The sequence below is a fragment of the Thamnophis elegans genome, chromosome 2, assembly GCF_009769535.1.
Source record: "Thamnophis elegans isolate rThaEle1 chromosome 2, rThaEle1.pri, whole genome shotgun sequence".
Classification (NCBI taxonomy): domain Eukaryota; kingdom Metazoa; phylum Chordata; class Lepidosauria; order Squamata; family Colubridae; genus Thamnophis; species Thamnophis elegans.
In genome coordinates, this window is record NC_045542.1 from 3,147,688 (window position 1) to 3,170,394 (window position 22,707).

At 42.3% G+C, this 22,707-nt stretch overlaps 1 protein-coding gene across 1 annotated transcript in view; it reads left to right on the plus strand.

Moving 5' to 3' along the window:
- LOC116503632 (A.superbus venom factor 1-like) overlaps window positions 1-22,707 on the plus strand; it is a 75,188-nt gene that overhangs the window by 29,468 nt on the left and 23,013 nt on the right. Inside the window, 9 exon segments of the mRNA XM_032210181.1 lie at window positions 721-933; window positions 2,654-2,717; window positions 3,035-3,121; window positions 6,572-6,775; window positions 7,354-7,429; window positions 14,035-14,197; window positions 15,929-16,024; window positions 16,844-16,994; window positions 21,891-22,054. Of these exon segments, the coding sequence (XP_032066072.1) occupies window positions 721-933; window positions 2,654-2,717; window positions 3,035-3,121; window positions 6,572-6,775; window positions 7,354-7,429; window positions 14,035-14,197; window positions 15,929-16,024; window positions 16,844-16,994; window positions 21,891-22,054 (1,218 nt within the window).

Below are 22,707 nucleotides of genomic sequence, written 5' to 3' on the forward strand. Positions count from 1 at the left end.
AAATATGATTCACTTCTATCCAGAAAATCATGGGAACATAAAGTGGAAAAGGTTATTGAAAATGAGAAGGTGAAGAGGCTCCCAGTTTGCCCATAGTGCTGGTTTTTTTGCCCTCTGCAGTCTTCAGGAATGCGAAAAATGACCCAACGTGCAAACTGGAAATCCGTTCCCCAACTTCCAGTTTGCGCATTGGGTGGTTTTTCACCCTCAAAAAACAGCCAAAAAGACAGCCGAAAAACAGCTGAAAAAGAAGGCCAAAGTCAACTGGCCAGCGCACACATGTGTGCTGGAACTGACAGGCAATGCCTGGCGTGCCCTAACAAATGGCTCCGTGTGCCATAAATTTGCCATCACTACCCAGGAGTCTGATACAACCAGGCAGGGAAACCTTTACCTTTATTAAGAACTGTACCTCTTGGGTTCTCATATTTCAGGGATCTTATTTGCATAAATATTCTGACTTATTCACACAGTCCTATTTTCCACCAGTCCATGATGAAAAAGAAGGGAAGGATAAATTGCATGATATGATGTGTGTATATGTGTGCTCTGTGTGTACCCCTCTTCTGTTCTTTCTTCCATGTATCACAGTGACTTGCTGGTGCAGGGATATATTTGCTGGGGAACGTGTTTGTGTCACTTGTGGGAAGGCTGGATTTTAAATGATTCTTAGGGTCAAAGCTTCCTTGTGGCTCATCTGCTTCTTTCCATCTCCACTAGGTACTAGTGGAACTGTTATACAGTCCAGCCTTCTGCAGTGCTTCCACAGAAGGACAAACATACCGAGAGCAATTCACGATTCCAGCTCTGTCCTCCAGAGCAGTGCCATTTGTCATCGTCCCATTACAGCAAGGATTGCATGATATTGAGGTCAAAGCAAGAGTTCGTGGACGGAATTTGTATGATGGTGTGAAGAAGAAACTGAATGTTGTAGTAAGTAACAAGTGGGGTTACATTTTGGCTCTTGGAGAGGGAGAGAGATCTCTGCCGATAAAGGCTATTCACCATGTATTAATGAGTGTACTCTTTGTCTTCCCCCATTGCAACAGAAAGGCATTTTGGTCTCAAAACTTTACTTGTAACGGCACAAAATGTCCCATCTTCCATGGTGGTTAAAAAAGGTCTAGTTTGTTACCTTCTTGGACTATATAGTTGTTCTGATTGTCTTTTGAAAACTCCTAGAATCTTCCCACAGCAAATTTTGGTTGGTTTGAAAATGGCAGAACAGGGGCAGAGCTGGCTGCTTGGGGAGTTTTTAAAATATATATTTTTTAAATTTAAGTAAACATGCTCACTCTTGGAAAATAGGTTTCTTTTGGTCCAGTCTTTCTCCCCCAGCCCCCAATCCTTCCTTCGGCTGCAATAAAACAATCCCTGCCACATGAAACAATCACTCTTTACATGTCGGTGGTTGATTTGGTGGGAGGATGGGTGTGAGATTTGACCAAGGGGATAAGATGGTCCACAACAACAGCAATATTTCCAAAAAGAGAAAAAAAAAGGTATGCTGGGTTACTAACCAGATAATCTAGGAGTTCCCTAAGCTAGTCTGCCCTCCTGTGTTTTTCATTTGATCCCACAACAAGAATTCACCACCGCCCTTACCGTTGGAGACCCTTTCCTCCCATTCCCAGCCTAATTCTCCTCCCAATTTACAGGTGAACCAGGGTTGGTTTCCAGATTTGGTTTCACAGGGATTGTTGGCAGAGGATATTGGGTTAGGCCCCAATTCACCATCTGGCATGTCAGGCGGATCATGGCCCATTCCACTCGGAGCACGGCTACCACCACTGCCTGGGCCACACAGGCTTCAATTCAGGAGATATGCAGGGCCGCGACCTGGTCTTCACCATCGCCTTTCATGAAACATTATAAACTAGACATATTTGCCTCCGCCGAGGCATCCTTTGGGCACCGTGTACTGCAGAGCGTCATCGAGGTTCCTGAGACCACAGATCGTTCCAGTGCCCATCCTGAGATCCATATGCTTTGGCATGTCCTATGCTTGGATTCTCCAAGCGGCGTACAGGAGAAAGACTGTTGGCTTACCTGAATGGTCGTTCTATGTGCGCCGTGGGAGAATCCAACCCCACCCTTGGTGTCTTGGTCCGGGGTCTAGGGGAAAGACTTACCGGTTGTATTTTTCAGAACTTATCTTATTTCCATCTATCAGTCCGGCTGTGCCTTCTTACAAAACTGGGCTTTATCATCCAAGGGGGGCAAGGCCAGGACTTTTGGAAACCCAGTCTCAAGGCTAATGGACGAAAGTTAAACCCATGCTTGGATTCTCCCGTGGCGCACATAGAATGACCGTTCTGGTAAGCCAATGGTCTTTCTTGCCATCTCGCTCCGCATTATATGAGATAAAGAAGCTCAGGGCTTCCAGGGTAAATATAAATTAATCCTTAATAGAGGATTAGGGCCATATTGATATCTCAGTAGAAGATATCTGGCTCACCTAAGACTTTTCCTACTGTGCACTCAAACATCAGTTTGGTTAATAAATATTTTAGAACACTTCTAAGAGATTCTACAGGGGGCTCTTCATATTTTATAACTGATTTTTTGAAGTACTTGTTGCTGTCATGCATGGTATTTTTATTTGCAATGAGGCTCCCATAAGAGATTAATCTGGTGTCTTTTTCTGAAACAGCCTGAAGGGGAACGGAAAAATATTGTGACTATTATTGAACTGGACCCGCGTGCAAAAGGAATTGGTGAGTAACTCTAATTCTTACTCATTAATTCCCAGTATACCTTTTACTAAGTCCTGGGAATGGCAAAGTCCTTTCACCTACGTGCTTTATTGGTTCCAGGGAAAGGAGAGGCCCTTTTTTACCACGGCACTTTAAAATAAAAGTTATTTTATTTTGCAAAAGTTATGTTCCTTCCTATTAAGTGCTTATTAAAGTAATTGTGTTAAATTCTATTTACAGTGGATTATTAGGAACAATGCCAAAGAGGAACTTAATGTGGAAATAACTTGTATTTTTCTTTTCCTGTAATTTTCCTCATTTTCTTTTTCATTTTTCAGGTGGAACCCAGGAACAAATAGTCAAAGCCAATAAATTAGATGACAAGGTGCCTGACACAGAAATAGAAACCAAGATTAGTGTTCAAGGTAAGAATTAGTTATTTGAAATCCAGGCTCCTACATCAGTTAAACAGAGAAAATGAAATGAAACCCAATTTTTGCTACAATTCACTGATGCTGAAGATGGACTCCTGGATAAGACAATATCTCCTTGCCCTTCCATTCACGAATAGATGGAAATGTAGATCAGAGCCTTCCTTATTGGATCCACAGGTACAATGGATCTGTCTCACTTCTGACATTTAAGCTTATTACTTCTGCCCATCTGATGAGATCAGATCAAGGGGGTTTGCTCCAATTCCTGTTGTTTAATCAGTGTAATCTTGTGAAACCTAAGAAGCATTCTATGATGACCCAGGGCACGGCCCAGAGATAACACAAACAGCTGGCAGTTCAAATGGGCTCCTTTATTGCTCCAAATCTCCCCAAATGCTCCCACGTTTCTGGCAAGTCCCAGAGCAGAGTGAGAACAAACCCCCACACAAACCTCAAACAGCCTCTGGCTGCAATTTGACCAACCCAGAGCTGCCTACAACGTGACCCGACAATTGCACAATAGACATACGCACGCCAACAAAATAGCGCTGATTAAAACATGATATCAAAATCGTGCCGACAAAAGCGCGATGACAAGCACAATAAAATCGAAAAAATTACTCTTAGAGTTAGGGTTAGGGTTAAATAAAATTGAAAAAATTAGGGTAAGGGTTAAATAAAATCGAAAAAATTACTGTTACTGTTTGATTAGCGAATTAGTTCAATGTGACTGCACACCCTTTAAATGTCATCACGCATTTGTCGATGTGCATTTGTCAGCGCGCTATTGTCAAAAACCAATTAGCGATTTTGACAGCGCTCATTTGTCTGTCGCGGTTTTGTCGGCGCGCATGTCTATCGCGCATTTGTCGGTGAACCGCCTACACAAAGGCTGGACGGCAATGAATCCCAAATGAAATTGGCAAAAGAAGAGCAAAGCAAAGAGTTCAGGGGGCAAAAGATTCAGATAATTAGTCCAGAAGGCCAACAAGGAATGCAAGGACTCTTGGCAAGATCAAATGTCGGCACACAACACTTTAGTAACTCGGTGTTTGTTCCCAACAAATGCCCCTCCCCACAGCGTCTCCTGAAGTCTCATTCCCCAGGTGTGCCTGGTGAAGCTGGGCAGGGCATTCACCTTGTGAGTGACGTATTCCGTCTGAGCTGGTCACACCTTTCTCTGCAACCTCCGAGCCCTTGCATCAAGAGGGGGTGGTTCTTGCTCCTCGTCTGAGCTCTGTCTCTCCTTCCTGCCTGCAGAAAAGCCTTGCCTGGACCGAATTTGCCCTTCCCCAGTTTCTTCAAAGGCCAACGGAGGTGTCCTCTCGCTCTCTGTCAGTTCTTGTTCCATCTTATCTTTCCCTTTGTCAAGGACAGGACTGAAAAGATTACTTTCTGCATTTGGGTCTTACTGTGTTGAAAACCATTTGGCTATTAATTATGATAAATCGAAAGTATTAGTGTTTACTAGAGCCCGGAAATTGTATAACTGGGATATCAGTGGCAATGCTGTTAAGCAGGTTTTCCATTTTAAGTATTTAGGTATTCAATTTCAGAACACCGGTGCCTGGACCAGACACCGAACCCAGGTGCTGAACTCGGCCTCCTGTAGTCACCAGAAGATTTTAAGATTCTTTTATACCCAGGGTGGCCAGTTCATTCCTTCTGCCCTATGTATTTACAAAGCCAAAACTTTTGCCCAAACCCTTCACGGTATTCCCATATGGATACCGGGCTTCAAGGATTGCATTGAAAGAACCCAGGCTGCTTTTCTTAGAAAACTTCTGGGTCTCCCCCCCCCCCCTTGTGTTGGTTTTGCCCCGATGTACCTAGAACTGGGCATTCGATCAGTGGAATGTATGGCCTGGATTAACACTTTTAAATGGTGGTTTCGGGTGCTTTTTCTGGCAGTTCCTGGCAGCTACCTTTCCCTGGTGTTTGTGGTACTCCCATATTTCTCGCTGGGAGAAAGAGCTGCTGAAGAAACTATATCTGCTAGGTTTTACGGAGGATGCCGTGGGAAACTACAGCCTTAAGGACGCCCAATATAGGGTACTCCAATGGCTTGTGGACCTTGATTTACAATATCTATGAACCAGAGCCAACAAAACTTGCTCCCCCCTGACTCTCAACCAACCTAATAACTATGGATTGAGGGTGGCTTCCTATTTTTATACTTTAACCATTCCCAAGTATAGAAGAGCTTTTTCCCTAGCTCGCTTTAATGTCTTGCCCTCAGCACTTTTGGACGATCGTTTTAAGAGGCTCCTGATTAACGAGCGACTATGCCCTTGTGACAGAGCCAAGGTTGAAACTGTGGAGCACGTCCTTCTATTTTGACCCATGTATAATGCAGACAGATCTAAGTTACTGTCTCTTCTTGAAATCGTCCCTTCTAGACCTAATGGCTGTAATTTGTTTGTATATTGCCTTGGAGATGGCTCCTCATACATCACCTATCAGGTTTCCAAATTTTTCTTAAGAGCTGTAACAGTGGTGGGTTTCAAAAATTGTTCAAACCTACTCTGTGGGTATGGCCTCCTTTGTGGGAGTGGCTTGCCTCCCATGTGACCGGATGGGAGTGGCTTGCCGCCCATGTGACTGGATATGAAGATGCGGACGACACTTGTCAGAACCACCTTAAATTACCTCCCACACAGCACTGGCATGCATAAGAATATGATGTAAACTTGTTTTCTAAAAGGCATGTTTGGTTTGCGTTAAAACAACTTCAACACACACAATGTTCTGATTGCACCACAAACGCAGAAGTCATCCTTACCTTTCACAGAGGCACTGAGTTTTATAAATATGAGCTTGATAGTGTAGAATAATCCTATCCAAGGACCAGTGGTGGGTTTCAAAACATTTTGGAACCTCTTCTGTAGGTGTGGCCTGCTTTCTGGGTCCACTGGTGGAACCTCTTCTAACTGGTTTGGTAGATTTGACGAACCGGTTCTACCGAATAGGTGCGAACTTGTAGGAACCCACCTCTGAGCTGTAACCATTAGAGGAGAATGCTGTAACTTCCCTTAGTTAAGCTTTTGGTGACTGATTGCTATGATGCTATGTCTCTTTTGTAGTACTCGTGTTTTGGTCTCTGACAGTAAATAAAATATATATGTAAGGTTTTCTACCAGTATTGAGCTAATCTCCTGGTCAGCTATGTCTTTTTCTATGTATATATTATTTCTCCTTTTTAACCCTTTTTAACATCCTAAATTGCCAAGGAGAGCAGAAATCTTAAAACTGAATTAAATAAACTAGTTAAAAAAAACCTAATAATTAGTCAAAATTACCCCAGGCTCTATTCTCTAAAGAAAGAATAGTAGAGTTGGAAGCCAAATTAGACTATTCATTTGCCCTAAAGCTATTGAAGCTTAAAGCAAGATCACAAACTACCCATCTTCTGCAGATGTTTGACAATTCTTTCATGTTCAGGTAACCCTGTGGCTCAGATTGTTGAAAATTCAATTGACGGAAGTAAAATCAAACATCTCATTGTCACTCCTTTTGGCTGCGCGGAGCAAAATATGATGAGCATGACTCCAACAGTTATTGCCACCTACTACCTGGATGCAACAGATCAGTGGGAGATCCTCGGCATGAATCGCAGGCCTGAAGCTGTCCAACAGATCATGAAAGGTAAGGCAAATTATCTCCAGAGTTGTTTTCTTCAGGGGATGGAAATGTGAGATTCATTAATCCCTAAATTGAACAAATGTAAAACCCACAGAAGTGAAGAAGCCAAGTATTCTTAAATGTATGGCGAGGTTCTTTTTGTTGTTTTTTCACAAGGTCGGTTCCTGCTAGCTTAGCTGAGGATATCATTTCTTTAGTCTGGAGGGGTGGTTGTGATCATAGTAACTGCAAGAAAAATTTAATATGGACTCATGGAATTATCACAAATTTCTATACAAGGAAAGACATTGTTTTCTTTTTTTTAGTGAGTTTAGAAGTATTGTTCTGCTATCAAATGCTTTTGTTGTTCTTGTTCTTGTTGTTGTTAAGGTTGCTTTCTTTCAGAATCTCATCTGAAGAGTGGGATGGTTTTACACTGAGACTAGAACACAAATCGAAACAAGTGTGGAAATAAAAAGCACCTCCAATGAGACTCACAGCAAAGAAAGAAGAGTGGAAAACTGTCCTGGATGCTAGTCTAGATGTGATTTTGTATGGTTGGAGCTAAATTTCATAGCTCTTTCTATCTTGTCCCTTTTCAGGGTACACCCAGGAGCTGGCGTACAAGAAAGCAGACCATTCCTATGCAACATTTTCAACGGGTGTATCTAGTACTTGGTATGGACAAAAATATAGCCATTACTTTAAGATCATGGGAAGACTTTCCTCTAACTTCCTCTATAAATGTTCATATATTTTCATTTTCTAACTTCTGCTTCAGCATCTGATTCTCTTCTCTTTGTATTTTTTTATTTGTTTGTTTTCTTCATTCCTTTCTATTTACCTTCTAGAAGCTCCTTCCCTGGCTGTGCTTCAAACCTTGACAAACTCCTCTCTTCTGATAATGGCTTACCCATATAACATGTCTTCCTCTTTTTCCTCTTGTCTTCTCATGTCTAGCTTTTAGTATCAATCAGTTCTATTTTTCCCTTTAAGATAAGAATAGAAATTTGCTCCTGTTGCAATAGGATAGGATAGGATAGATCTGGAAGGGACCTTAGAGATCTTCTAGTCCAGCCCCCTGCTCAAGCAGGAGACCCTATATTATTTCAGACAAGTGATTGTCCAGTCTCTTCTTAAAAACCTCCAGTGATTAAGCCCCTACAGCTTCTGAAGGCAACTTCTCTTCCACTGGTTAATTGTTCTCACTGTCAGGAAATTTCTCCTTAATTCCAAGTTGCTTCTCTCCTTGATTGGTTTCCATCAATTGTTTCTTTTGAACATCATTTGTCAGCTGTGACCAGGGGGGCATTTGCCCAGGTTCGCCTGGTGCACCAGTTGCGTCCCTACCTGAACTGGGAGGCTCTCACAACAGTCACTCGTGCCCTTGTGACCTCTAGGCTGGAGTACTGCAACGTGCTCTACATGGGGCTGCCCTTGAAGAGTATACGGCGACTTCAGCTGGTCCAGAATGCAGCCGCGCGAGCGATCGTGGGTGCACCTCGTTTCACCCACGTAACACCTATCCTCCGCGAGCTGCACTGGCTGCCTGTTGATCTCCGGGTGCGCTTCAAGGTGCTAGTTGTCATCTACAAAGCCCTTCATGGTATTGGATCTGGGTACTTGAGAGATCGCCTACTGCCAATTACCTCCACTAGACCTATAAGATCCCATAGATTAGGCCTCCTCCGAATTCCATCTGCCGGCCAATGTCGAGTGGCAACTACCCGGAGGAGAGCCTTCTCGGTGGCTCCTCCGACCCTCTGGAACGAACTCCCCGTGGAGTTTCGAACCCTCACCACCCTCCAGACCTTCCGCATCGCCCTTAAAACCTGGCTGTCCCGACAGGCCTGGGGTTAAAGACTTCAACCCCACTCGAATGGTATGACTGTTGTGCTTTTTAACGATTGTATTGTCTTCATGTTTGTAATTTGTTTGTTGAATTGTGAGCCGCCCTGAGTCCCCCAGGGAAAAGGGCGGCATACAAATAAAGTAAAATCTAAAATCTAAATCTAATTCTTGTCCTGCCCTCTGGTGCTTTGGAAAAGGACCCCCTCCTCTTTGTGACAGTCTCTCAAATACTGGAATAACTGCTATCATGTCCCCCATGTTTCTCTAAACTAGCCAAATCCAAATCCTGCAAACATTATTCATATGCTTTAGCCTCCAGATCTTTAATCATCTTAGTTGCTCTTCTTTGTCTCAACATCTTTTTTGTAATAAAAAAATATTTTTAATTTAAAACAAACATAACATCCTTCTTTACATGCTGTAGAAAGTGTATCAGTTGGTTACCAAAAGACTTTCGTGCATCTCTTCCTCAGTCAACAAACATAATTCATATTAACTCAAGTATTTTAACTCAGATATTTATACATGTCACCATCATCATATCTCCATTTTATTTGATTATAATTGTTTAACCATCCTTCATCATAAAATATACCAAAATTTAATACATAACCACATACTGGCCTTTCAATTACTATTTCTAAAATCCCCCATTAACACTAAATCCTCATGTCCTATTCTAGCTAAATATCCATAATATTTAATAACAAAGTTTTCTAATCCTCCTTTCCAAATCACTGTTTAAAATTTACACCCAGCTTCCTTATGTTATACCCATATCTATATATACGTTGTTATTCTTATCCCTCCTTTATTTGACTATATCCTATATCATAACATTTTCCCCCTAATAATCAAAACTTTAACTGTATCTAACTTGGTTCTTTTTTCTTTTTTCTTTATTAACCTTTATGTATAATCCAAAAGGATTTCTAATCTTCCTTACATGGGTACCATTCAATATTCATATCCAGTTATACTCATCATAACACTACACATTGTATACATTAATAACATTATCAATTATTTATTTAAACTATATCTATTGTCAATAAATTTCACTAGGTTTAGCTAGTTTTAAATTATATTCTTCCATCTATCAACCTGTATCTTTCCAATAGCAAAACAGTCTCATATCTTCTGCCATTTGTGGTGCCAGTCCTCTAATCATCTCCCTTGATGAACTTTGTATGGACTCCTCATTGCTTATAAGATCTCTCATGTAATCTTGATGCCCTTCTTCTGTTTCCTTAGTCAGCTTTTCTTTGATTGTCAGTAGTGTTAACAATGCTATTGCTAATAAATTTTCTCTCTTTAAATCCATAGATTCTTTGGTTTTTTTCTTCTTCTATATCTTGCCCTCTGGGATAAAATTCCCCTCCATTTAATTCCTCTTTCAGTATTCCACTCTTTCCATTTTCAGAGACAAACCAATCACCATAAATATCAGCAAATTTAATCTCTTTATATTCATTTTCCACTTCGATTTTTTTAGTTTTAACCACCACGTTTTGCATTTGATAAACATCCTCAACTTCTTCATCATATTTTGCTGTTATATACTCTAAGTCTTCCAGCTTCTTCTCTATTCTCTCATATGTATTTGATAATTTCTGTATTTCTGAAAATATCTTTTGCAAGCTTAAGATTTTTGTTTCCTTTTGAAATTGTGCCATTCTCTCCAGCTAACAAACACAGCTGCTCTAGCTTGGAAGGTTAATATAATTAAACATAGATTCACAAAAATACTTTGTTTTCACTTTTCTCTGGTTAAAGATATACTTCAAAGGGACATCTGCATGCTTCCCTTCTTATCACTCTCTATAACCAAGCAGTGAGACCTTGTAGTGCCAAGCCAAAACAATCAGTGAAGAAAAAAAATGTTTCATTTCCATTACACAAACTCCAATACACAAACCTTCCAGCCTCTGAGTAGCAATGCTATTGTTGCAAATTTCCTTATTTCTTTTGTATCTTTTTTGTATTTCAAGTTAGAAAAAAGAGTCCAATTTTTAAATGGGTTAGAAAAACACCCACAGTAATGAAAGAGGAAAATTTTAGACCATAGGTTACAGAGAATAATAAAAGAAAAAATAGAAGAAGAAAACTTAATCCATTCATTTTAAAAGGCTTGCATAAATTCCATCCATGAAGATAGCATTTAACAAGTAAGATAACCACTGTCCAAAACCATTCCAAATTTAATTCCGCTGCTTGATTCTTCTGTTCTCCAATTTAAATTAATTTTAAGTTTTTTATAGGCAGTCTCTTTTTAAAACAGTAAAAGTTCCTCACCAGCTGGACACACTTTCTCTTTCCGTATCCTTCCATTTTGGAGCCACCCCGACTTCATCATCCTTGGCTGGTTTTTTTGTCGCCGGCTTGAAGAACTTCTCTTGCATCAATCAGGGATTTTGCGATGTCCCTGAGATCAGCAAGACGTATTCTTCCTGTTCACCGTCTCTTCGGGATGGTTTAGGTCCGATTGGACCACCCAGTGGCAAAAGTATCGGCTGTGGTCTCAGAGCATTGAGACCGCATTCTGTATCATTGCGACGTTGGCTCCTCCTCTCCAAAGTCTCAACATCTTTTTTTATAGCATGGTGATCAAAACTGGATGTAGCATTCTACGAGTAGTTCAAATGAGGTTTTCTAAAGTAGTATAATACTTCACATGATTTTGCTTCTATGCCCCTGTTTATACAACCTAGGACGGTATTAGCTATTTTGGCAGCAGCTGCACACTGCTGAGTCACACTTAAGTAATTGTTCACTAGGACTCCGAGGTCCATCTCACAGTTATTGTTTCACCTAATCTATACTTATATTTTGGTTTTTTTTCTGCCTAAATGTAAAACTTCTATTTTCTCCACATTAAAATTCATTTTGTTGAAAAAGGGCCCTTTGTTCATAGCTTTGTTCTTAGATTTCTTATTTTTCTTTTTCAGTGGTATTTTGCTAGATTGGGCTTTTATTATTGTATTTTTCAGCATTTCCCATGCTTCTTGAGTTGCTTTCCCCTTTAAGATTTTCATCCATGGAATCTTTCCTAGGCTGTCTCTGAGGTTGTTAAAATCAGCTCTTTTAAAGTTTAAGACACTGTCTGGATTATGTTCTATTGCTTGTATTTACATTACATTGAATTCTAATATGATGCGGTTACTCTCGCCCAAAGTTCCTGCAACTTCAAGTCCCTCTATCACTTCTTTTCTATTAGTAAGAATTAGATCCAGTATACCTTTTCCTCTAGTTCCCTCCTCTACCTTTTGAATGACAAAGTTGTTGGCTAGGTTTGTTAGGAATCTGTTTGGTATCCCACTTGTTGCAGAGTTTGTTTCCCAGTCGATAGCAATAGCACTTAGATTTATATATTGCTTTACAGTCCTATCTAAGCAGTTTACAGAGTTAGCATATTACCCCCAACAATTTGGGTCCTCATTTACCCATCTCAGAAAGATGGAAGGCTGAGTCAACCTTGAGCCTGGTGAAATTTGAACTGTCATATCGCAGGCAGCCAGCAGGCAGCAGAAGTAGCCTGCAGTTTTGCACTCTAACCGCTGCGCCACCATGGCACATCATATATCAGGATATCAGGGTAGTTAAAGTCTCCCATTACTATTAAGATATGCTTCCTTCATACATTTGTTAACTGGTTGAGCCAAGGTGGCGCAGTGGTTAAATGCAGCACTGCAGGCTACTGCTAGATCAGCAGTTCAGCGGTTCAAATCTCACCGGCTCAGGGTTGACTCAGCCTTCCATCCTTCCGAGGTGGGTAAAATGAGGACCCAGATTCTTGGGGGCAATATGCTGACTCTCTGTAAACCGCTTAGAGAGGGCTGAAAGCCCTATGAAGCGGTATATAAGTCTACTGCTATTGCTATTGGTTGGCAAAAAGTCCATCTATTTCTTCTGATTGGGTGGCTGTCCTTTAGTATACATTTATGGCAATGTCACTATTTTTTCCTTTTATATTGACCCATATACATTCTAGGAGGTTTTTATTTTTGATCATGTAGATGATTCTGTAGTGCAACTCCATGTCCTCTTTTTGTAGATCTGTTTCTTTTGAGCAATTTGTATCCATCCATCAAATGCATTCCAGTCATGGAATTGTGTACTATTGCTTCAAGTTCATTATGTTTGTTCCCCAAACTTTGAGCATTTGTATATACGCATTTGAGTTTTTTATGTTTCCTGCACCTCCTATTTGATACTTGATATTTTCTTTTTTTCTCATCACTCCCTACCTCATTGTTTAACTTATTTTCTTGGGGTTTATGGTTGGTTTTATGTTCCAGAGATTCTAAACATTGGGCATCCTACCCCCTCAATTTTAGTTTAAAGCCCTTCTGATGAGTTGAGCCAGTAGTTTTCTGAGTACATTTCCCCTGTTATCATGAGGTGCACCTCATCCCTTGTCAAAAGTCCTTCATGTAGGCAATGCAGTCCATCGTTCAGGAAGCCAAAGTTCTCTTGACAACACCAACCTTTTATCTAGTGGTTTATTTCTAGAATTCTTTTTTCCTTAATGAGTGCTGACCTTCTGTTGGGAGTACTGATGAGGACACCACTTGTGCCCCTAACTCCTTAACTTTTTTGCCTAGTTGCTCATAAACTCTCAATATTGTACTCAGGTTCTTTGTTGGAACACTGATTCCTTGGGATTGAGTTGTTATTGTTATTAGATTTTTATCGCACCTTTTTCCCATTGGTTAGCTCAAGGCAATGAGCATACTTAATATCCCTGCTTTCTATTCCCCACAACAGCAACCCTGTGAGGTGAATTGGGTGAAAGAAGGTGACTGGCCCAAAGTCACCCAGCTGGTTTTCATGCCTAAAAGGGCCTAAAATGCACAATTTCCTGCTTTCTAGGCCAGCACCTTCAGTATTACTCCAACGTGGCTCTCTGAATAGATAGTTATACTATTTCATTGGGGAGCTACCCTCTGAAAGTACTCAGTTCCACTTATATTATTAGCCGATATAAAGCAAATGCTAAGAATGCATCGTTGATAGTCACGAGAACTGAAATAAGGGATTCTCATTCTCTTAACTCTCATTCTGCATTTCTTCCAAAGCTCTAGTTCCTATGTACTGTTGTGCTATAACAATATTATAATTTCTGTTACACTGACTCGGATGCACTATTTCTCTTGATATGGCTTTGATTTGGTTGTTGGGCATATTTTCCTTCCTGGGTTGAAGGAGAGTTTAGGGTGATTGATTTTAATTTTGATTGTTTCCCATCATAGGAACAATATTGCCCTAGAGGCATACACAACTTCTATGGTTGTTGTGCCATAATGTAATATTGTGGTGACTCCTAGCTAGCAGCAACCTAGTCATATTTGGCTTACAAAATCAAGCAAGTAACTATTGGCACTTGTATTAAGATCTTCAAATGGTTGGTTAATGCATTACATTCTTTACAGGCTAACAGGATATGTTGTAAAAATCTTTTCCTTGGCTGCCAAAATTGCAAAAGACATTAGCCATGAAATCATTTGTGGAGGTGTGAGGTGGCTGATTCTGAACAGGCAACAACCAGATGGAGTGTTCATAGAAAAAGCCCCTGCACATTCTTCAATGTTGCAGGTACGATTTCATTCCTTCCTTTTTTCCTTCCTTCCTTTTCTTCCTTCCTTCCAATAAATACAGGGATTTTTGAGTTCTTAACTGAAAAAGACCCAAACTCAAGTATTAGAGAAAAGTTTGTACTAGTTCATTGCTAGTTTCTACTCTAATGACATTGGTTATTAGAATTCAGATAGGACACGAGGATAGCAATAGCACTTAGACTTATATGCTGCTTCACAGTGCTTTACAGCCCTCTTTAAACGGTTTACAGAGCCAGCATATTGCCCCAACAATCTGGGTCCTCATTTTGCCAACTCAGAAGGATGGAAAGCTGAGTCAACCTTGAGCCGATGCGAATCAAATGTCAGCTCTGGAGGCCATTTTTTCCTTGGGATCTGCAGGGCTGCCACACGTGGAGCTGTGGAAATCTTGGAGGGGGATTTCTGGGAATGGTAGAGATATCTAGTCATAGCAACATTATTTTCTCTGGGAGTCAAGGACATTTCAACCTGCACTTGAGTGGTATGACTGGGAGGCACCTCCAGTTGGGACAGTGGATTGATTGGAACATGTGATGGACAGGTGGGTGTAAGGGAAGGGTCTTTGATATTATTTTGAGGGGGGGAAACCCCGAAGCTTTCAGATTCAGGTTTTCCCAGACGTGCCAATATGACATCTTTAATAAAGTGGAACATTGAGGAACTTCAAGCCTCGGAGCCTTCTTTCGTTGGGGGTGTTACTTGGAATGCTGACATCGAACAGCCTAGCTGCAGTACTGCATTCAAGAACTGTGGCACCACAGCTCTACCATTACCAAAGATAGCCTTGGTAAGATTTGGCTTAATGTGGGAATAGATCTCATGGAGGAATTTGAAGATGAAATCTGCTTCAAAGACAAAAGAAAACTAGAACGGAGAAAAAAACAACATTGAAACAATATCAGATGAGGCTCTACAGAAGAAATTTAGAAGCAAATCTAAACAGCCTCCACGCCCTGGTACAAGATGGCTCACTCGACATTTCCTGAGTGCATGTCTTCATGCCTTCACTTGTAACATAGTTTCTCCGTAGTTGCCACAACATTGATCTTTGTAATATTCTATTTCAGGATGCTGCCCACAGGCAATATAGGGCATGTTGATATGGACTACGAAGGTGGCCTGAAATGAGTGCTCTGTGTGGCTTGGATTATGTTCTTTTTCTGTGGGATCATCAATTCAGTCTGGTCCTTGACCTCTTTCCCTGCCCTCCACTCCTCTTTTACAAGAAGCTGGAACTCTGATATCTACAAAACATTGTTTGTCTTTTTAAAAAAAATTGTGTCAACTAGTCAGATTCAGAGTATGAAGCCTTGAAATTATCCAGGCTAGGCCTGGCTTAAAGTAAATAATTAAAAGTTTCATTAAAAGGACTCATTTCTTATTCTTCTACAGATTGACAGAATATTCATTCCCTAGAGTTTGCTGTCCCTTGTTCTTACTTTGTTTCCCCATATAACATTGTTAGGGTAGTTTAGAGCTACAACATGGCTACACAAAGTTGAATGATTTCCTCAAACTTCAGCTCTTCATCAATACTGCATCTTGAATGGACAAATATGGATGGCCACTAGATAGAAGCCAAGAGATATAAAAGCATTAACTCTGCTGCTCCCCTGTGTATCCCCTATGTATAAACACAGAGTAGCATTTATTTATTAGCATAACCTTTGCCTTTTTGTCCCCCACCCACCCCTCTGTTTTCTTCTAGGGAGGAATCCAAGGTGCTGAACCAGAAGTATCTTTAACAGCTTTCATTCTGATTGCGTTGTTGGAATCCAGAGAAATCTGCAATGACTATATCAGTGTACGTGATGTTGTGATTGGAGAGGAGAAGGAGAAAGGAAGGGGAAGTAGAGTAGGAAAGGATGCTGGAGGGAAGAAAGGAGGTAGGAGAGAGGTAGAAGAAAGAGGTGTATGGAGAGCAGACGAGCTAATAATAGGTTTTTATCTTTTTGGATTATTTTTCTTTAAAACTAGGATATGTTAAGTATATTGATATGGAAGTGGAAATACACCAATGAGAGGAAGAGTGGGAAACAGAAGGGAGAAGAAAGATGGGAAGAGAGGGATAAGAGAGAGGGTAGGGGGGGGAAGATGAGGAGGATGAGGATAAGGAGGAGTGGAATGTAGAGAGAGGAGAAGGAGAAGGGAAGGGGAAGTAGAGTAGGAAAGGATGATGGGGGGAAGATAGGAAGTAGGAGAGAGGTAGAAGAAAGAGGTGTATGGAGAGCAGAAGAGCTAATAATGGGTTTTTATTTTTGGGGGCATTGATGATCATATTACTATATGATAATGGCTATGTATAGTATACATGTGATTGTATGTTATGAAAATGGAAATACAAAAATATGTTTTTAAAAAAACAAAATAAAAAAAATAATTAAAAAATGTATAACTTATCTGCTCCCCTCACTCCCATGGCCGCAGCAGCATAATCAAATCAACCGTTTGATCAGTTCCATCTCCATTTGCGCTTCCCAGGCCCGATGACAAAGCCATGTTTTAGCGCCTTTCAGAAAAGCAACTGAGTGGGGCCCATCATATCTCAGGGAAATGGTATTACATAGGGATGCCTATAACGTTCCTAATGGATCTCTTCTCTACCCTCTCCCCTCACTTCCAGAGTCTAGAGAGCAGCATCAACAAAGCTACAGATTATTTACTCAAAAAGTACGAGCAATTGCAAAGGCCTTACGCTACAGCCCTCACAGCCTATGCTTTGGCTTCTGCAGAACGACTCAAGGATGACAGGAAACTCATGGCAGCATCAACAGGTACATATATTGTTTTGTTTTAAGAAGAAATCAGAGGGAAACCAGTTGGTTGGGTTTTCAAAACATTCCACTAAGAAGAAGAATGAAGTAATCCTAGGAATACAAATAACGATGGACAGATTTTTACATGCAAATGGGCACTTCTTTGCTTCTAACTGCTTTCTCGAGAAGAAGAAATCAGTAAAAACAGATGCAAATTCTTTTTCCTGATTGTACAGGTTTATTGTTGAATTGATCTCCCAAAATTTGTGTCCTACCCATAGGTCCCCTGCTGAACTCTTTATCAAATATGAACTTCTAAGTGTATAGCCTGTAAATGTATTTGCTCTTATCATGTTTTCAGTTTAGCAAAGGAGACTAGAGACAGAAATGGAAACAAGTGGCTAATTTTTATTATGAATATTAGTTAATTTACAATATTTTGCTCTGATCTTTATCAATATGTTTATAATTTAAATATATGCATTTTTACCTAGTAAATATTTATGGTTATATTGCATTTTTAGTGATTTTCATAATCATATCTTGTTTGATGACTTTCTTTGTAGTTATTTCTCTTGCATTGAATGTAACAGATGATAAATCACCACTTAATTTTTTTTTAATATACTCCTAACTTTTACTTGTATTGAAAAGTTAAATAGGATCTTAGAACATAGAATAAAAGAGTTGGAAGGGTGTGTGGAGGAGAGACTCTATACCATTTAGATACAGTAAGTGATTGCCTAGTCTCTTTTTGAAAGCCTCCACTGAGGGAGCACCCGCAACTTCTGAAAGCTAGCTATTCCATTGGTTGACTGCTCTCCATAGAACTAAGGAGAATTTTCTCCTTAGTTCTAGCATGCTTCTCTCCTTAGTTAGTTTCCATCCATTATTTCTTATCTTGCCTTTTGGTGCTTTGGAAAATAGTTTGATCCCCTGTCTTTGTAGGAGTCCCTCAAATATTGGAAGATGGCTATCATGTCTTCCCTAGTCCTTCTTTTTATTAGACTACTAGACATACCCTATTCCTGTAATCATTCTTGCTATGTTTTAGCAAGTGGGCACTGCTATGGAAAAGATACTCTTTCTAGGTCCCGTTAAATCGGAGATCACCAACCGTTGGTCCAGGGTGCACCTGAGTAGAGGAGCTTCTCCAAGATGACCAATGGACCAGTCCTGTGACTAGAGTTCTGAAATATGGGACAGGACAGGCAGCTCATGGTAGGGCTCAAAAACTCCGCTGTAGAGGGAGGTACGTGCAATTTGCAACTTTGCAGGAGGTGCAACATGAAAGAGTAGTGCAGCTCTCACTGGCTGGAATGAGGTAATGGTGTTGTTGCGGCAAAGGGGGGGGTGGCACAGGAAGGCCGAAGTGGCTCTTTCATCCCCCTGCCTGTGGCTTCCTGTTGGGTGAACCCACCACTGGCTGGCTCAGCCCTCGCTCTCCCTTTTCAGTCACTCCTCACCTGGCCTGAGAAGGGAAGCATGTGGGATGGAGATTTGCTCCATCCAGAACGGGAGCAAAGCTTCATTTCTTGCTGGATCTCATGGGTATTTCTTCTGGCCCTTGTTGGTGCTAATGCTTCTTGGCAGGTTTTGTTCCTGGGCTCCCTATCTTCAGAAGATCTGTTAGGGGTTTGGCAATTTTCGCAAAGGAGGGGATGAATTGCCTGTAGAAGTTCATTAACCTAGGAAGCTTTGTAGCTGTCTGCGGGTGCGAGTGGGTTGCCAGCCTAAAACAGCTTGTACTTTGGCTGGGTCCATCTCTATTCCCTCATTTGACACTCGGTAAACCAGGTAGTCTAACTGTGCATGGTGGAATTCGCATTTTGATACCTTGACGTACAGGTTGGCTGCCAGACGTTTTTCCAATACTTGGCGGGCCAGGGGTATGAGGTTGTCCCTGGTCTCAGTGTAGATAAGGATGTCACCAGGTAGACAAGGACCCCCTTGTAGAGGTGCTCATGCAACACCTTGTTTATTAACTGCATGAATACCGCTGGGCCCCCCTGCAGTCCAAAAGGCATCACTTTGAATTGAAAACTCCCTAGGGGGCAGTTGAACACTGTTTTCCACTCATCTCCCTCTCTGATACGTACTCGGTAGAATGCTTCTCTGAGGTCTAGAGTGGTTAAGACTTTTCCCTTGGTCAGATGAGATAGCATGTCCTTCATGAGGGGGAGGAGAATATAGGTTGTATATGCATACCCCATTTATCCCTCAAAAGTCCACACACAATCTCATAGTTCCATCTTTTTTCTTCTTGAAGAGGACTGTTGCCGTGGCCCGTGGCTCAGCTGGCTAAATGAACCCCCTTGCTAGGTTTTTGGCTATATATTTGTGCATCTCTTGCATTTCCAGGGGCGTCATGGTATACAGTTTGGGCTTGGGTAGTTTTGCCCCGGGGATGATTTCGATGGCACAGTCTGTCTCACAGTGAGGAGGCAGAACATCGCACTCGACCTCGCTGAATACCTCTGTGAGGTCCTGATATTCCATTGGAATCAGTTTGGCCTCTGGGGTTTTGTCGGATGTGGTTGCCAGTTGTTCTTGTGGGCTCTTTTGGTGGGGTTCCTATGCGGGTGGTGTTTCTGCTAGCTGGTGTGGGAGGGGTTGGGGGCCCCTTGATATCCTAAGTCTGTGGGAACCCCCTTTCCACCAGATGGTTGGTCCCCACTTGTCTAGCCAGGAAAGTCCGATTATGACTGTGTCTGTCATTTTGAGGGCTATTATGAATCAAATTACTTCCCAGTGATCTGCTAGTTCTAGCCTCAGTGATTCAGTCAGGTGGGTGGCATAGGCTCCTCCCATTGGGGACCTGTCAACCTGCTCGAACCAGATCGGATAGGCCAGTCTTTTTGCTCTGATCCCAAGACTGATCTCAAGACTGTGGTTAGGTTTATCAAGCACCTTGTGCAGCCTGAGTCTATTTGGGTTTGAAAATCTCCCTGGTTTCCTGTTTTTGGGGCTTTGAGGCATATTGGAAAAAGGAAAGGGTGAATTGGTCCACTCACCATTTGGTCATTTTCTCCCTCGTCTTCCCTGGTTGTTGTTGCCTTGGGTTCCACCACTTTTGCTTGAGGGGGAAGGGGCCTCTGCAGCCTGGAGAGCTTTCCCGGATGAGTTGGTGGGCTGTTTGGGTCCTCGTTCTGGTTGTCTCCTGGGCGGTGGGTCTGGCTTTGGTTTTGGGGCTGGGGTTGGGCATGCAGCTGCCATGTGGCGCATCCTCCCACATCGGTAGCATTTCAGCGGACTTTGAGGGAGGGCTGGTCTCAGGGCCTGCTGTGGTGCTGTGGTTCCCTGTCAGCTGGGTGATTTTAGGTCAGGTTGTGTCCAGTTGCTCTCTCATGTCGTTGGTGTACAGCCTGCTGCTGACTTTTGTTGCTACTTGGATCCACTCAGAGAGTTGATTTGGGATGTCGCAGTATGTGGTTACCTGAGCAATTTGCTTGTCCAGGCCTGTTCTGAAAAAATGCACCAGCAGCCGCTCTGGTAAAGGGAGTAGCCTTCCTATGGCCCTCCTGAATTCACGGATGTGCTCTTTGATGGGGCGGCCCCTCTGCTTTAGGTTGCTGAGTTCCTCTTCTGCATATGGGTCCTCCTCGAGCTCCTCAAATCTGGCCTCTAGCAGTTGCAGGAAGTCATCTATGTCTTGCAGTTGGGGGTCTCCTCTTGTGAAGGGCTGCTAACCATTCCCTTGCTTCTCCCTCTAGCCCCTCTGTGATGGTATTCACCATGGTCCTGGCGGATGGGTAGAGGTGCCCATAGCATTCTAGGTGGATATCAGCTGAATCGAGGAATCGAGCTAGGTGGTCTGAGTCCCCGTCAAACTTTCCCCTGAATTGGGGCAGGTCATTCAGCCCTACACCTCCAACCTCCTGTCGGTCTCTGTATGCTTGCGCCTGATATGGCTGGCCATCTTCCTCACCTCTAGTTCAGAGGGAGGGAGGGGTTTGTCTGACCTGGGCAGCCTGCCTGCTGCGTGGGAGAGGTACTGGTTGCAGTTTCGGACTCCTTCTCCTTCTATTGGGTGGAGAAAGGGGGCTGTGCTCCAGTCTGCATCTCTTCCCCTCAACAGGATCAGATGTCCCTCCCTTCTCTTTTGGGCAGCATGATGACCCCTCATCGGCAAGAGTGGTCCAGTCAAGATCCTCCCTCTGTTGCTCTATTACATTCGCCAGGGATTCCATCTGGGGCTTTGGGAGCCTGGCTTGTGCCCAGTCCCACCTCCAGTCCACCCTTGCCAGCTTGTTTGAGACCCTTCCCTGTATCTGGGGATTAGGGGACTAAGGGACTCTACTTCAGCTGCCTTAGGGGCTAATTTCCACCAGTACTCCTTTCTTGCTTCTGCTGCTGGGAAAGGCATCGCTGCTTGGCATTGCCGCATACCTCCTGTTGCCTGATTTTCCCTCCAAGTACCCCAAATATGGGGGGAGTGCTCGGAGAGCCTGGGATTCAGGAAACCTGGAAATCTTGATAGATTTTTAAAAGTCAGTTTCGGCTCCATCGGTTTTGGACACGCTTTACACGTTGACAGGCAGATCCTCCAAATAACTTGGCTGTGTGCCATGTATGTTTTAAAGGTGATAATCATCACCTTGTAGTGCATACAGAAAGAAAATGGACCCAGTGCAATTCCCATGGCAAAACAATATGATACGGGCAAAGCACCTGAAACTGCAACACCACTGAATTCTGGAGCAGTTGTAACTTCTGAGTGATCTTCAAAGATAGAGCACATTGAAGTAGTCCAGCTGGGAAGTGACCTAGGCAGGAGTGACCATGAGCAAGGCCTCCCAATCCAGGAATCGCCACTATTGCTGCACAAGATGGATCGATGCAAAGTCACCTTCAAGGTAAGTAAACAATATTTTTATCTGTTTGGCTTAATTCTGTTTCTGTGCTGTTTTTTAGAAAGGAATCGTTGGGAAGTAGCTAAAGCTCACACCCACAGCATTGAAGCCACTTCCTATGCCTTGTTGGCCCTGCTGAAAATGAAGAAAATTGAGGAGGCCGGTCCTGTAGTCAGATGGCTGATAGATCAGAAATATTATGGAGCAACATATGGACAAACCCAAGTGAGCCTTTCTTTATTTTCACATTGTGTGTATTGTCTGAATTACAATCTTTTGAGCTCTATTCTACTTTAGGCTTCTTAAAACAAAACAAAAGTCTGAATTGTTCCATGTTTCACCTGAAGAAGAGAAGGTAAGGTCTGGACATGATAGCAGACGTCTAATATTTAAAGTGCTATCATGGGGAAGAGGTTGTGGATTTATTCTCCATAGTGCCTACGGAAAACCGTCTGGTTGGCATGTAGAGCAAAAGAAACTCCTGGGACATTTTTCATTTTAGCAAGAGCATAACTATGTCATACACCGGGCAGCTTGCTACATACGCCTCTATGTCCTTCTTTATTTTTGGCCATCAAAATTGCCATAAAACTAGATGGAAAGTCTTCACAAATGCGAAAGTAGTTCTGCTGTAGAATTAGAGTGCTTCGGCTAGCTGGGATGTAGATTTTGCTCCATTTCCATTCCAGCCTCTCTCTTAATGCCAACTGGTCTCTGTGATGCTGGAACCAGTCTTCAGACTCCAGGGACTCCCTTAGGGTTGTACGAGGTCTGTGGCTGAGTATTGAGAGGTTGCTCTCTGCTGTCTCGTAACTGTGGGCGCTGCAAACTGGTTGGATGGGATGATGGAGTTGACAACTTCCTCTCGGGCACTCTTG